At 61.7% G+C, this 14,844-nt stretch overlaps 1 protein-coding gene across 1 annotated transcript in view; it reads left to right on the forward strand.

The window, feature by feature from the left end:
• The first annotated feature begins 5,856 nt into the window (after positions 1 to 5,856).
• LOC140399442 (uncharacterized) overlaps positions 5,857 to 14,844 on the forward strand; it is a 250,357-nt gene continuing 241,369 nt past the window's right edge. Inside the window, 1 exon segment of the mRNA XM_072489020.1 lies at positions 5,857 to 5,881. Coding sequence (XP_072345121.1) covers positions 5,857 to 5,881 — 25 coding nt within the window.

Genomic DNA, 14,844 nt, shown 5'->3' on the forward strand with positions numbered 1-14,844 from the left:
CTCATCAAAGGACTCGTTACTGGGCGCACAAGCGTGTAAGGTCCTTCACCTGGTACAGCGCATCATGTCTCTCTCTCCAGATGAGATATCCGACTTCCCGGATGCTGAGTTCCACGCGAATCTCCATTCCCTCCTCGCTCACAACCAGGAGGTTTTTGAAGGCATGGGGACATTGCCACACACGTACAAGATTCGACTCAGACCGGACGCCATCCCTGTCGTTCACGCACCTCGCAGGGTTCCTGCGCCTCTCAAAGACCGCCTCAAGGCACAACTGCAGATTCTTCAGGACCAAGGGGTCCTATCCAAGGTCACGGAGCCCACGCCATGGGTCAGCTCCATGGTCTGTGTAAAGAAGCCCTCTGGCGAGCTCCGTATATGTATAGATCCAAAAGATCTGAACAACAACATCATGCGGGAACACTATCCCATCCCAAAACGAGAAGACCTCACCAGCGAGATGGCGCGAGCCAACATATTCACTAAATTGGATGCGTCCAAAGGATTCTGGCAGATCCAACTGGACCCGGCCAGCCGAAGACTATGCACATTCAACACCCCTTTTGGCAGATTCTGCTACAACCGGATGCCATTCGGCATCATTTCGGCATCTGAAGTATTCCACCGCATTATGGAGCAGATGATGGAAGGCATCGAAGGGGTACGTGTATATGTGGACGATATCATCATTTGGTCCACCACTCCGCAGGAACACATGCATCGTCTTCGACGTGTCTTCACCCGCATACGGCAAAATGGCCTGCGTCTCAACCGTGCGAAGTGTGCTTTCGGCCAGACGGAGCTGAAATTCCTCGGGGACCACATCTCAAGGTCCGGGGTCCGTCCCGATGCAGACAAGGTTAGCGCCATCACAGCCATGCCACGACCGGCTGACAAGAAGGCTGTCTTAAGATTCCTGGGCATGGTCAACTTCCTTGGGAAGTTCATTCCCAACCTGGCTTCTCATACAACAAACATGCGCCATCTCGTAAAAAAATCGACGGAATTCAACTGGCACCAGTCGCATCAGCAGGAATGGGAGGAGCTCAAGCACAAACTGGTCACGGCACCAGTGCTGGCCTTCTTTGACGCGACTCGCCCTACAAAGATCTCAACAGACGCCAGCCAATCTGGTATTGGAGCGGTACTCCTGCAAAAAGACAGCACGTCATCATGGGCCCCGGTTGCGTATGCCTCACGAGCCATGACCCCTACCGAACAGCGCTACGCGCAAATCGAAAAAGAATGCCTGGGCTTGTTAACTGGACTGGACAAGTTCCACGACTATGTGTATGGCCTGCCACGATTCACGGTCGAAACTGACCACCGCCCCCTGGTCAACATCATTAACAAAGACCTGAACGACATGACTCCTCGCCTCCAGCGCATCTTACTCAAACTCAGGAGGTACGATTTTGAACTGATCTACACTCCGGGGAAGGAACTCATAGTGGCGGACACTCTTTCCCGAGCAGTGAGCACACCACCAGATGCGGAGGGGTTCGTGCGTCAAATTGAGGCACACGTGACTCTGACAGCAGCAAATATGCCAGCTGATGATCCTTGTCTGGCCCACATACGCGCAGAGACGGCGACTGACCCTCTGCTGCAGCGAGTGATGCGCCACATGACGGAAGGGTGGCTAAAAGGGCAGTGCCCCCAGTTTTACAATGTGCGAGATGATCTCACCAATATAGACGGGGTCCTTATGAAATCGCATAGGATCGTCATTCCACACAGTGTGCGCCAGATGATTCTTCGTCAACTACACGAAGGCCACTTGGGTGTCGAAAAATGCAGACGAAGGGCCCGGGCGGCGGTATATTGGCCGGGTATTAATGAAGACATAGCCAACATGGTGCTCAACTGCACAACCTGTCAGAGGTTTCAGCCGGCGCAACCTCCGGAAACACTTCTACCACACGAGATGGTGACGTCCCCCTGGGCGAAGGTGGGTGTTGACCTATTTCACGCGCTCGGCAGAGATTACATTGTTATTATAGACTACTTCTCAAACTACCCGGAAGTCATGCCTCTCCATGATCTGACGTCGTCCGCAGTCATTGGGGCCTGCAAGGAAACGTTTGCTCGCCATGGCATTCCAAGGACTGTCATGTCAGACAATGGACCTTGTTTTGCCAGCCGTGAATGGTCGTCCTTTGCCGCAGCATATGGTTTCACTCATGTGACATCCAGCCCTCTGCATCCACAATCGAACGGGAAGGCTGAAAAGGGTGTCCACATCGCAAAGCGGCTCCTGTGCAAGGCGGCTGATGCCGGATCGGACTTTAACCTTGCCTTGCTGGCCTATCGATCGGCCCCGTTATCCACGGGCCTCTCGCCAGCGCAGCTACTAATGGGTCGCTCCCTCAGGACGACGGTACCTTCCGTCCTGGCACCGACAACAGACCATGAGGCGGTTCTTCGGGACATGCAACTGCAGCGTGATCGCCAGAAAGGTCGGTACGACACACGAGCGACGGACCTGCCCCCCCTGTCCTCCGGAGACAAAGTACGCGTCCATCAACCGTATGGTGGCTGGTCAGCACCGGCCGAAGTCCTCCGACAAGTGGCTCCCCGCTCGTTCCTGGTTCGCATGCCGGATGGTTCCGTGCGTCGCCGCAATCGGCGCGCCCTTCGCCGACTTCCACGTTCACAGCCACACAACACGCCAGATCCTCAACAGGCTTCCGAGGATGACTTTGTGGAGCTGCCGCACATCACGCCCTTTCCATCGCCACCCATGGCCATGCCTGCACAGCAGCCGGTGGTTCTTGATCCACCCTTAAGGCGGTCAACCCGAATTCGTCGCAAACCCATTAGAATGGACTTATAATACAGTTCATATGTTTAATAAGTTGGACAATTTTACATGATAACCTGTTGTTGTTTATCGTTCCAGATGTCGTCTGACTGGACAACTGTTCAAAATTTTTTTTCTTCTTCTCTCGTTCGCATTTCTGTTATGTTATGGTACAACTGGATTCATGTGACGCACTCGACATCGCCCCATGTACATAGTTCCGTCATAGACACATGCTGCACACGACACACACACACTCTTAGATGCACTCACGTCACGATCATATTTATTACCACGTAGGCACATATCTTTGTAAAAAGGGGGGATGTCATGATATTCAAACACACACATCATGATGGACACACTAACAGGCAAATCAGAGTACACAACACCACAACCAATCACAGACAAGAACACCAACCACATAAAAAGCACGAGCACGACACCTGGAGGTCAGTAGGTCTGGGGAGAAGGAAGCATGAGAGAGCTGTTGAAACACCACAAGCAGGGAGCCCCCCACGTGCAGAGTGCAAAGACCAAGTTGTAAATAGTGAGTTTAAATAAACAAGTGTTGTACCATCTGCAACTGTGTTGGCTCTTCTGTGTGTTAGAACACCCAACACCACAAGGATGGCATGACGAGTTGAGATAGCTCGGAGTGCCGGGGGGAGGGGGGGGGAGGGTTGAGTTAGGGGCCAGGTCAAAATCACCCTGGAATGGCAATCATTCCGTCTGTGGGCGTACGGACCAATGGTCATAAAACGATCGAAGGATTCAACAGGGTCGATAGGAGGCGCTCTTTGCTCTCGATGGGCGTTTGTGTCCAGTGGGGGGGAGGGGAAGAGGACGTTAAAATGAGAATCAGGGTGTTCGGGGGCAAGGGGGGGGGTCTTCCTGACACAGAGGGGAGCGAACATCTGGAACTCTCTCTGTTCCCCCCCCCCATCAAAGCTGCAAGGGGGGGTCTTCCTGACACAGAGGGGAGCGAACATCTGGAACTCTCTCTGTTCCCCCCCCCCCCCCCCCCCGTCAAAGCTGCAAGGGGGGGGGACCACCTCAAAATGTCAAAAATGAGACAGAGAATCCGTAGGATCCCGACAGTGCAGAACAACAAAGAACAAAGAACAAAGAAATGTACAGCACAGGAACAGGCCCTTCGGCCCTCCAAGCCCGTGCCGACCAGAAGGAGGCCATTCGGCCCAGCATGGCAGCACCGACCCTCCGATGGAGCACCCGACCTAGGCCCAAGCCCCCCCCACGGCCCCTCCCCACCATATCCCTAACCTGCAGATCTCTGCACTAAGGGCAACTGATCATGTCCAATCCATCCATCCTGCACATCTGCAGACTCCGCACAGACAGGCACCCAGCGGGGAATTGAACCCGGGTCCCTGGCGCTGTGAGGCAGCAGTGCTAACCACTGTGTCACCTGTAAAAGCAGAAACCGCCGACAAGGATTGCTGTAACGTCTTTAACCCAGTAAAACACCCCCAAGGGACTTCATGGGAGCATCAGGCAGGCAGGATTTGACCCTGAGTCACCGGAGGAGGTGTCAGGGGCCAGACGATCTGATGTGTTGGGTGTTCTGGATCACAAACAGGTCACCAACACTGGAAGTGGTGCAACTCTATTTTATTATAAGGTTAACTATATTAACATACTTGAGCTGTGGGTAAATGCAATACCAGCTTTAACTGTTGACCCTTGCCTAGTCCTAACCAGGTGATGCACTCAGCACATGGTGAATGTCTGTGTTGCAGGCTGTGAGCTCTGTGCTCCGAGCTGGCTGCTACTAGAATGAGCGGGAACTCTCCTGTCCCCTGTCTTTACAGTGCGTGTGCTCTCACTGGTGATTGGCTGCGGTGTTGTGTATGCTGATTGGTCCCACTGCATGTCCATCAGTGTGTGTGTCTGCACCATAATATACTGGTGTATATTATGACACGATCAAAACCCTTCAAAGAGGTCAGTTTTTCAGGAGAGTCTTATAGGAGAGACAGAGCGAGAGAGAAATGGGGGAGTGAGACAGAGAGCGAGAGAGAGAGAGAGATATAGAGGAAAATGGAGTCCTACGGCCCGACCCCGACCACATGCGCCCCCTCCTGGAACACCCTCTCCCCCACTGCCGCAAGGCCCTGTAACAATGCCTGGGGTTCTTCTCATATTATGCCCAGTGGGTCCCTAATTATGCAGACAAGGCCCGCCCACTCTTCAAGTCCACCATTTTCCCCCTGACGGCTGAGGCCCGCCAGGCCTTCAACCACATCAAGGCGGACATCGCCAAGGCCACGATGCCCGCGGTCGACGAGTCCCTCCCCGTTCAGGTGGAGAGCGACGCCTCTGACGTCGCTCTGGCGGCCACCCTCAACCAGGCGAGCAGGCCCGTGGCTTTCTTTTCCCGCACCCGCCATGCCTCCGAAATCCGGCACTCCTCTGTCGAAAAGGAGGCCCAAGCCATTGTGGAAGCTGAGCGACATTGGCGGCATTACCTGGCCGGCAGGAGATTCATTCTCCTCACTGGCCAACGGTCGGTTGCCTTCATGTTTAGCAATGCACAGCGGGGCAAGATTAAGAACAACAAGATCTTGAGGTGGAGGATCGAGCTCTCCACCTATAACTACGAGATCTTGTATCGCCCGGGGAAGCTCAATGAGCCCCCAGGTGCCCTATCCCGCGGTACATGTGCCAGCGCAATTCGGGCTCTCCACAATGACGTCTGTCACCCGGGGGTCACCCGTTTCTTTCATTTTGTCAAGGCTCGCAACCTGTCTGCGCGGAGTGCAAACCGTACTTCTACCGGCCGGACAGAGCGCATCAAGTGAAGGCCTCCCGCCCCTTTAACCGCCTCAGCATGGACTTCAAAGGGCCCCTCCCCTCCACTGACCGCAATGTGTACTTTCTCAATATCATTGATGAGTGCTCCCGGTTCCCTTTCGCCATCCCATGCCCTGACATGACTTCTGCCACGGTCATCAAGGCCCGACACAGTATCTTCACCTTGTTTGGTTTCCCCACCTACATCCACAGCGACCGGGGATCCTCCTTCATCAGCGATGGAGCTGTGTCAGTACCTGCTCGGTAAGGGCATCGCCTCGAGCAGGACGACCAGCTACAACCCCCGGGGAAACGGGCAGGTGGAGAGGGAGAACGTGACGGTCTGGAAGGCCGTCCTGCTGGCCCTACGGTCTAGGAGTCTCCCGGTCTCCCTTTGGCAGGAGGTCCTCTCCGATGCGCTCCACACCAGTCAGGGGGTTAGTGCTGAGGGAGCACCGCACTGTCGGAGGGTCAGTGCTGAGGGAGTGCCGCACTGTCGGAGGGTCAGTGCTGAGGGAGCGCCGCACTGTCGGAGGGTCAGTGCTGAGGGAGCGCCGCACTGTCGGTGGTTCAGTGTCGAGGAAGCAATGCACTGTCGGAGGGTCAGTGCTGAGGGAGCGCCGCACTGTCGGAGGGTCAGTGCTGAGGGAGTGCCGCACTGTCGGAGGGTCTGTGCTGAGGGAGTGCCGCACTGTCGGAGGGTCTGTGCTGAGGGAGCGCCGCACTGTCGGAGGGTCGGTGCTGAGGAGCGCTGCACTGTCGGAGGGTCGGTGCTGAGGGAGCGCCGCACTGTCGGAGGGTCAGTGCTGAGGGAGTGCCGCACTGTCGGAGGGTCTGTGCTGAGGGAGCGCCGCACTGTCGGAGGGTCAATGCTGAGGGAGTGCCACACTGTCGGGGGGTCAGTGTTGAGGGAGCGCCGCACTGTCGGAGGGTCAGTGCTGAGGGAGCGCCGCACTGTCGGTGGTTCAGTGTCGAGGAAGCAATGCACTGTCGGAGGGTCAGTGCTGAGCGAGCACCGCACTGTCGGAGGGTCAGTGCTGAGGCAGCGCCGCACTGTCGGAGGGTCAGTGCTGAGGGAGCGCCGCACTGTCGGTGGTTCAGTGTCGAGGAAGCAATGCACTGTCGGAGGGTCAGTGCTGAGTGAGCGCCGCACTGTCGGTGGGTCAGTGCTGAGGAGCGCTGCACTGTCGGAGGGTCGGTGCTGAGGGAGCGCCGCACTGTCGGAGGGTCACTGCTGAGGGAGCGCCGCACTGTCGGAGGGTCTGTGCTGAGGGAGCGCCGCACTGTCGGAGGGTCAGTGGTGTGGGAGCGCTGCACTGTCAGAGGGTCAGTGCTGAGGGAGCACCGCACTGTTGGAGGGTCTGTGCTGAGGGAGCGCTGCACTGTCGGAGGGTCAGTGGTGTGGGAGCGCCGCACTGTCGGAGGGTCAGTGCTGAGGGAGCGCTGCACTGTCGGAGGGTCAGTGCTGAGGGATCGCTGCTGTGTCGGAGGGTCAGTGGTGTGGGAGCACCGCACTGTCGCAGGGTTAGTGCAGAGGGAGCGCTGCACTGTCGGAGGGTCAGTGCTGAGGGAGCGCTGCACTGTCGGAGGGTCAGTGCTGAGGGGGACCCGCACTGTGGGAGGGTCAGTGCTGAAGGAGCACTGCACTGTCAGAGGGTCAGTGCTGAGGGAGCGCCGCACTGTCGGAGGGTCAGTGCTGAGGGAGCGCCAGACTGTCGGAGGGTCAGTGCTGAGGGTGCGACGCACTGTCGGAGGGTCTGTGCAGAGGGAGCGCCGCACTGTCGGAGGGTCAGTGCTGAGGGTGCGCCGCACTGTCGGAGGGTCTGTGCAGAGGGAGCGCCGCACTGTCGGAGGGTCAGTGCTGAGGGAGCGCCGCACTGTCGGAGGGTCAGTGCAGAGGGAGCGCCGCACTGTCTGAGGGTCAGTGCTGAGGGAGCGCCGCACTGTCGGAGGGTCAGTGCTGAGGGAGTGCTGCACTATCGGAGGGTCAGTGCTGAGGGAGAGCCACAATGTTGGAGGGTCAGTGCTGAGGATGCGCCGCACTGTCGGAGGGTCAGCGCAGAGGGAGCACCGCACTGTCGGAGGATCAGTGCTGAGGGAGAACCACACTGTCGGGGGGTCAGTGCTGAGGATGCGCCGCACTGTCGGAGGGTCAGCGCAGAGGGAGCACCGCACTGTCGGAGGATCAGTGCTGAGGGTGCGCCGCACTGTCGGATGGTCAGTGCTGAGGGTGCGCCGCACTGTCGGAGGGTCAATGCTGTGGGAGCACCGCACTGTCGGAGGGTCAGTGCTGAGGGAGCGCCGCACTGTGGGAGGGTCAGTGCTGAGGGAGTGCCGCACTGTCAGAGGAGCTGTGCTGTGGGAGCGCCGCACTGTCGGAGAGTCAGTGCTGAGGGAGCGGCGCACTGTCGGAGGGTCAGTGCTGAAGGAGCACTGCACTGTCGGAGGGTCTGTGCTGAGGGAGCGCTGCACTGTCGGAGGGTCAGTGGTGTGGGAGCGCTGCACTGTCGGACGATCAGTGCTGAGGGAGCACCGCACTGTCGGAGGGTCAGTGCTGAGGGAGCGCCGCACTGTCGGAGGGTCAGTGCTGAGGGAGCGCTGCACTGTCGGAGGGTCAGTGGTGTGGGAGCGCCGCACTGTCGGAGGGTCAATGCTGAGGGAGCGCTGCACTGTCGGAGGGTCAGTGCTGAGGGATCGCTGCAGTGTCGGAGGGTCAGTGGTGTGGGAGCACCGCACTGTCGGAGGGTCAGTGCTGAGGGAGCGCTGCACTGTCGGAGGGTCAGTGCTGAGGGGGACCCGCACTGTGGGAGGGTCAGTGCTGAAGGAGCACTGCACTGTCAGAGGGTCAGTGCTGAGGGAGCGCCGCACTGTCGGAGGGTCAGTGCTGAGGGAGCGCCAGGCTGTCGGAGGGTCAGTGCTGAGGGTGCGACGCACTGTCGGAGGGTCTGTGCAGAGGGGGCGCCGCACTGTCGGAGGGTCAGTGCTGAGGGAGCGCCGCACTGTCGGAGGGTCAGTGCTGAGGGAGCGCTGCACTGTCGGAGGGTCAGTGCTGAGGGGGACCCGCACTGTGGGAGGGTCAGTGCTGAAGGAGCACTGCACTGTCAGAGGGTCAGTGCTGAGGGAGCGCCAGACTGTCGGAGGGTCAGTGCTGAGGGAGCGCCAGACTGTCGGAGGGCCAGTGCTGAGGGTGCGCCGCACTGTGGAAGGGTCAGTGCTGAGGGAGCGCCGCACTGTCGGAGGGTCAGTGCATAGGGAGCGCCGCACTGTCTGAGGGTCAGTGCTGAGGGAGCGCCGCACTGTCGGAGGGTCAGTACTGAGGGAGTGCTGCACTGTCGGAGGGTCAGTGCTGAGGGAGAGCCACAATGTTGGAGGGTCAGTGCTGAGGATGCGCCGCACTGTCGGAGGGTCAACGCAGAGGGAGCACCGCACTGTCGGAGGGTCAGTGCTGAGGGAGCACCACACTGTCGGGGGGTCAGTGCTGAGGGAGCGACGCACTGTCGGAGGGTCAGTGCTGAGGGGGACCCGCACTGTGGGAGGGTCAGAGCTGAAGGAGCACTGCACTGTCGGAGGGTCAGTGCTGAGGATGCGCCGCACTGTTGGAGGGTCAGTACTGAGGGAGTGCCGCACTGTCGGAGGGTCAGTGCTGAGGGTGCGCCGCACTGTCGGAGGGTCAGTGCTGAGGGTGCGCCGCACTGTCGGAGGGTCAATGCTGTGGGAGCACCGCACTGTCGGAGGGTCAGTGCTGAGGGAGCGCCGCACTGTGGGAGGGTCAGTGCTGAGGGAGTGCCGCACTGTCAGAGGAGCTGTGCTGTGGGAGCGCCGCACTGTCGGAGGGTCAGTGCTGAGGGAGCGCCGCACTGTCGGAGGGTCAGTGCTGAGGGAGCGCCGCACTGTCGGAGGGTCAGTGGTGTGGGAGCGCTGCACTGTCGGAGGGTCTGTGCTGAGGGAGCGGTGCACTGTCGGAGGGTCAGAGGTGTGGGAGCGCCGCACTGTCGGAGGGTCAATGCTGAGGGAGCACCGCACTGTCGGAGGGTCTGTGCTGAGGGAGCGGTGCACTGTCGGAGGGTCAGTGGTGTGGGAGCGCCGCACTGTCGGAGGGTCAATGCTGAGGGAGCGCTGCACTGTCGGAGGGTCAGTGCTGAGGGATCGCCGCACTGTCGGAGGGTCAGTGCTGAGGGAGCGCCGCACTGTCGGAGGGACAGTGGTGTGGGAGCACCGCACTGTCGGAGGGTCATTGCTGAGGAAGCGCCGCACTGTCGGAGGGTCAATGCTGAGGGAGCGCCGCACTGTCGGAGGGTCAGTGCTGAGGGAGCGCCGCACTGTCGGAGGGTCAGTGCAGAGGGAGCGCCGCACTGTCGGAGGGTCAGTGCTGAGGGAGCGCCACACTGTCGGAGGGTCAGTACTGAGGGAGTGCTGCACTGTCGGAGGGTCAGTGCTGAGGGAGCGCCGCAATGTTGGAGGGTCAGTGCTGAGGATGCGCCGCACTGTCGGAGGGTCAGTGCTGAGGGAGCGCCACACTGTCGGGGGGTCAGTGCTGAGGGAGCGCCGCACTGTCGGAGGGTCAGTGCAGAGGAGCACCGCACTGTTGGAGGGTCAGTGCTGAGGGAGCACCACACTGTCGGAGGGTCAGTGCTGAGGGAGCGCTGCACTGTAGGAGGGTCAGTGCTGATGGAGCGCCGCACTGTCGGAGAGTCAGTGCTGAGGGAGCGCCGCACTGTCGGAAGTTCAGTGCTGAGGGAGCACCTCACTGTCGGAGCGTCAGTGCTGAGGGAGCCCCGCACTGTCGGAGGGTCAGTGCTGAGGGTGCGCCGCACTGTCGGAGGGTCAGTGCAGAGGGAGCACCGCACTGTCGGAGGGTCAGTGCTGAGGGAGCACCCCACTGTCGGAGGGTCAGTGCTGAGGGTGCGCCGCACTGTCGGAGGGTCAGTGCTGAGGGTGCGCCGCACTGTCGGAGAGTCAGTGCAGAGGGAGCGCCGCACTGTCGGAGGGTCAGTGCTGAGGGAGCACCGGACTGTCGGAGGGTCAGTGCAGAGGGAGTGCTGCACTGTCGGAGGGTCAGTGCTGAGGGAGTGCCGCACTGTCGGAGGGTCAGTGCTGAGGGAGCGCCGGTCTGTCGGAGGGTCAGTGCAGAGGGAGCGCCGCACTGTCGGAGGGTCAGTGCCGAGGGAGCGCCGCACTGTCGGAGGGTCAGCGCAGAGGGAGCGGCGCACTGTCGGAGGGTCAGTGCTGAGGGAGCGCCGAACTGTCGGAGGGTCAGTGCTGAGGGAGCGCCACACTGTCGGAGGGTCAGTGCTGAGGGAGCGCCGCACTGTCGGAGGGTCAGTGCTGAGGGAGTGCCGCACTGTCGGAGGGTCAGTGCTGAGGGGGACCCGCACTGTGGGAGGGTCAGTGCTGAAGGAGCGCCGCACAGTCGGAGGGTCAGTGCTGAGGGAGCGCCGCACTGTCGGAGGGTCAGTGCTGAGGGAGCACCGCACTGTCGGAGGGTCAGTGCTGAGGGTGCGCCGCACTGTCGGACGGTCAGTGCTGAGGGTGCGCCGCACTGTCGGAGGGTCAGTGCTGAGGGAGCACCGCACTGTCGGAGGGTCAGTGCTGAGGGAACGCCGCTCTGTCGGAGGGTCAGTGCTGATGGAACGCCGCACTGTCGGAGGGTCAGTGCTGAGGGTGCGCTGCACTGTCGGAGGGTCAGTGCAGAGGGAGCGCCGCACTGTCGGAGGGTCAGTGCTGAGGGAGCACCGTACTGTCAGCGGGTCAGTGCTGAGGGAGCACCGCACTGTCGGAGGGTCAGTGCTGAGGGAGCGCCGCACTGTGGGAGGGTCAGTGCTGAGGGAGTGCCGCACTGTCAGAGGGTCGGTGCTGTGGGAGCGCCGCATTGTCGGAGGGTCAGTGCTGAGGGAGCGCCGCACTGTCGGAGGGTCAGTGCTGAGGGAGCGCCGCACTGTGGGAGGGTCAGTGCTGTGGGAGCGCCGCACTGTCGGAGGGTCAGTGCTGAGGGAGCGCCGCACTGTCAGAGGGTCAGTGCTGAGGGAGTGCCGCGTTGTCAGAGGAGCTGTGCTGTGGGAGCGCCGCACTGTCGGAGGGTCAGTGCTGAGGGAGCGCCGTACTTTCAGAGGGTTAGTGCTGAGGGAGCGTCGCACTGTTGGAGGGTCAGTGCTGAGGGAGCGCCGCACTGTCGGAGGGTCAGTGCTGAGGGTGCGTCGCACTGTTGGAGGGTCAGTACTGAGGGAGTGCCGCACTGTCGGAGGGTCAGTGCTGAGGGTGCGCCGCACTGTCGGATGGTCAGTGCTGAGGGTGCGCCGCACTGTCGGAGGGTCAATGCTGTGGGAGCACCGCACTGTCGGAGGGTCAGTGCTGAGGGAGCGCCGCACTGTGGGAGGGTCAGTGCTGAGGGAGTGCCGCACTGTCAGAGGAGCTGTGCTGTGGGAGCGCCGCACTGTCGGAGAGTCAGTGCTGAGGGAGCGGCGCACTGTCGGAGGGTCAGTGCTGAAGGAGCACTGCACTGTCGGAGGGTCTGTGCTGAGGGAGCGCTGCACTGTCGGAGGGTCAGTGGTGTGGGAGCGCTGCACTGTCGGACGGTCAGTGCTGAGGGAGCACCGCACTGTCGGAGGGTCTGTGCTGAGGGAGCGCTGCACTGTCGGAGGGTCAGTGGTGTGGGAGCGCCGCACTGTCGGAGGGTCAATGCTGAGGGAGCACCGCACTGTCGGAGGGTCAGTGCTGAGGGATCGCTGCAGTGTCGGAGGGTCAGTGGTGTGGGAGCACCGCACTGTCGGAGGGTCAGTGCTGAGGGAGCGATGCACTGTCGGAGGGTCAGTGCTGAGGGGGACCCGCACTGTGGGAGGGTCAGTGCTGAAGGAGCACTGCACTGTCAGAGGGTCAGTGCTGAGGGAGCGCCGCACTGTCGGAGGGTCAGTGCTGAGGGAGCGCCAGACTGTCGGAGGGTCAGTGCTGAGGGTGCGACGCACTGTCGGAGGGTCTGTGCAGAGGGGGCGCCGCACTGTCGGAGGGTCAGTGCTGAGGGAGCGCCGCACTGTCGGAGGGTCAGTGCTGAGGGAGCGCTGCACTGTCGGAGGGTCAGTGCTGAGGGGGACCCGCACTGTGGGAGGGTCAGTGCTGAAGGAGCACTGCACTGTCAGAGGGTCAGTGCTGAGGTAGCGCCAGACTGTCGGAGGGTCAGTGCTGAGGGAGCGCCAGACTGTCGGAGGGCCAGTGCTGAGGGTGCGCCGCACTGTGGAAGGGTCAGTGCTGAGGGAGCGCCGCACTGTCGGAGGGTCAGTGCAGAGGGAGCGGCGCACTGTCTGAGGGTCAGTGCTGAGGGAGCGCCGCACTGTCGGAGGGTCAGTACTGAGGGAGTGCTGCACTGTCGGAGGGTCAGTGCTGAGGGAGTGCCGCACTGTCGGAGGGTCAGTGCTGAGGGAGCACCACACTGTCGGGGGGTCAGTGCTGAGGGAGCGACGCACTGTCGGAGGGTCAGTGCTGAGGGAGTGCCGCACTGTCGGAGGGTCAGTGCTGAGGGTGCGCCGCACTGTTGGAGGGTCAGTGCTGAGGGAGTGCCGCACTGTCGGAGGGTCAGTGCTGAGGGTGCGCCGCACTGTCGGAGGGTCAGTGCTGAGGGAGTGCCGCACTGTCAGAGGGTCAGTGCTGAGGGAGCACCGCACTGTCGGAGGGTCAGTGCTGAGGATGCGCCGCACTGTTGGAGGGTCAGTGCTGAGGGAGTGCCGCACTGTCGGAGGGTCAGTGCTGAGGGTGCGCCGCACTGTCGGAGGGTCAGTGCTGAGGGTGCGCCGCACTGTCGGAGGGTCAATGCTGTGGGAGCACCGCACTGTCGGAGGGTCAGTGCTGAGGGAGCGCCGCACTGTGGGAGGGTCAGTGCTGAGGGAGTGCCGCACTGTCAGAGGAGCTGTGCTGTGGGAGCGCCGCACTGTCGGAGGGTCAGTGCTAAGGGAGCGCCGCACTGTCGGAGGGTCAGTGCTGAAGGAGCACTGCACTGTCGGAGGGTCAGTGCTGAGGGAGTGCCGCACTGTCAGAGGAGCTGTGCTGTGGGAGCGCCGCACTGTCGGAGGGTCAGTGGTGTGGGAGCGCTGCACTGTCGGAGGGTCTGTGCTGAGGGAGCGGTGCACTGTCGGAGGGTCAATGGTTTTGGAGCGCCGCACTGTCGGAGGGTCAATACTGAGGGAGCACCGCACTGTCGGAGGGTCTGTGCTGAGGGAGCGGTGCACTGTCGGAGGGTCAGTGGTGTGGGAGCGCCGCACTGTCGGAGGGTCAATGCTGAGGGAGCGCTGCACTGTCGGAGGGTCAGTGCTGAGGGATCGCCGCACTGTCGGAGGGTCAGTGCTGAGGGAGCGCCGCACTGTCGGAGGGTCAGTGGTGTGGGAGCACCGCACTGTCGGAGGGTCAGTGCTGAGGGAGCGCCGCACTGTCTGAGGGTCAGTGCTGAGGGAGCGCCGCACTGTCGGAGGGTCAGTGCTGAGGGAGCGCCGCACTGTCGGAGGGTCAGTGCTGAGGGAGCGCCGCACTGTCGGAGGGTCAGTGCTGAGGGAGTGCCGCACTGTCGGAGGGTCAGTGCTGAGGGGGACCCGCACTGTGGGAGGGTCAGTGCTGAAGGAGCGCCGCACAGTCGGAGGGTCAGTGCTGAGGGAGCGCCGCACTGTCGGAGGGTCAGTGCTGAGGGAGCACCGCACTGTCGGAGGGTCAGTGCTGAGGGTGCGCCGCACTGTCGGAGGGTCAGTGCTGAGGGTGCGCCGCACTGTCGGAGGGTCAGTGCTGAGGGAGCACCGCACTGTCGGAGGGTCAGTGCTGAGGGAACGCCGCACTGTCGGAGGGTCAGTGCTGAGGGAACGCCGCACTGTCGGAGGGTCAGTGCTGAGGGTGCGCTGCACTGTCGGAGGGTCAGTGCAGAGGGAGCGCCGCACTGTCGGAGGGTCAGTGCTGAGGGAGCACCGTACTGTCAGCGGGTCAGTGCTGAGGGAGCACCGCACTGTCGGAGGGTCAGTGCTGAGGGAGCGCCGCACTGTGGGAGGGTCAGTGCTGAGGGAGTGCCGCACTGTCATAGGGTCGGTGCTGTGGGAGCGCCGCACTGTCGGAGGGTCAGTGCTGAGGGAGCGCCGCACTGTCGGAGGGTCAGTACTGAGGGAGCACCACACTTTTGGAGGGTCAGTGCTGAGGGAGCGGCGCACCGTCGGAGGGTCATTGCTCTAGGAGCGCCGCACTGACAGAGGGTCAGTGCTGAGGGA

This window comes from Scyliorhinus torazame, chromosome 22 (assembly GCF_047496885.1).
Source record: "Scyliorhinus torazame isolate Kashiwa2021f chromosome 22, sScyTor2.1, whole genome shotgun sequence".
In the NCBI taxonomy this organism is placed as follows: Eukaryota; Metazoa; Chordata; class Chondrichthyes; order Carcharhiniformes; family Scyliorhinidae; genus Scyliorhinus; species Scyliorhinus torazame.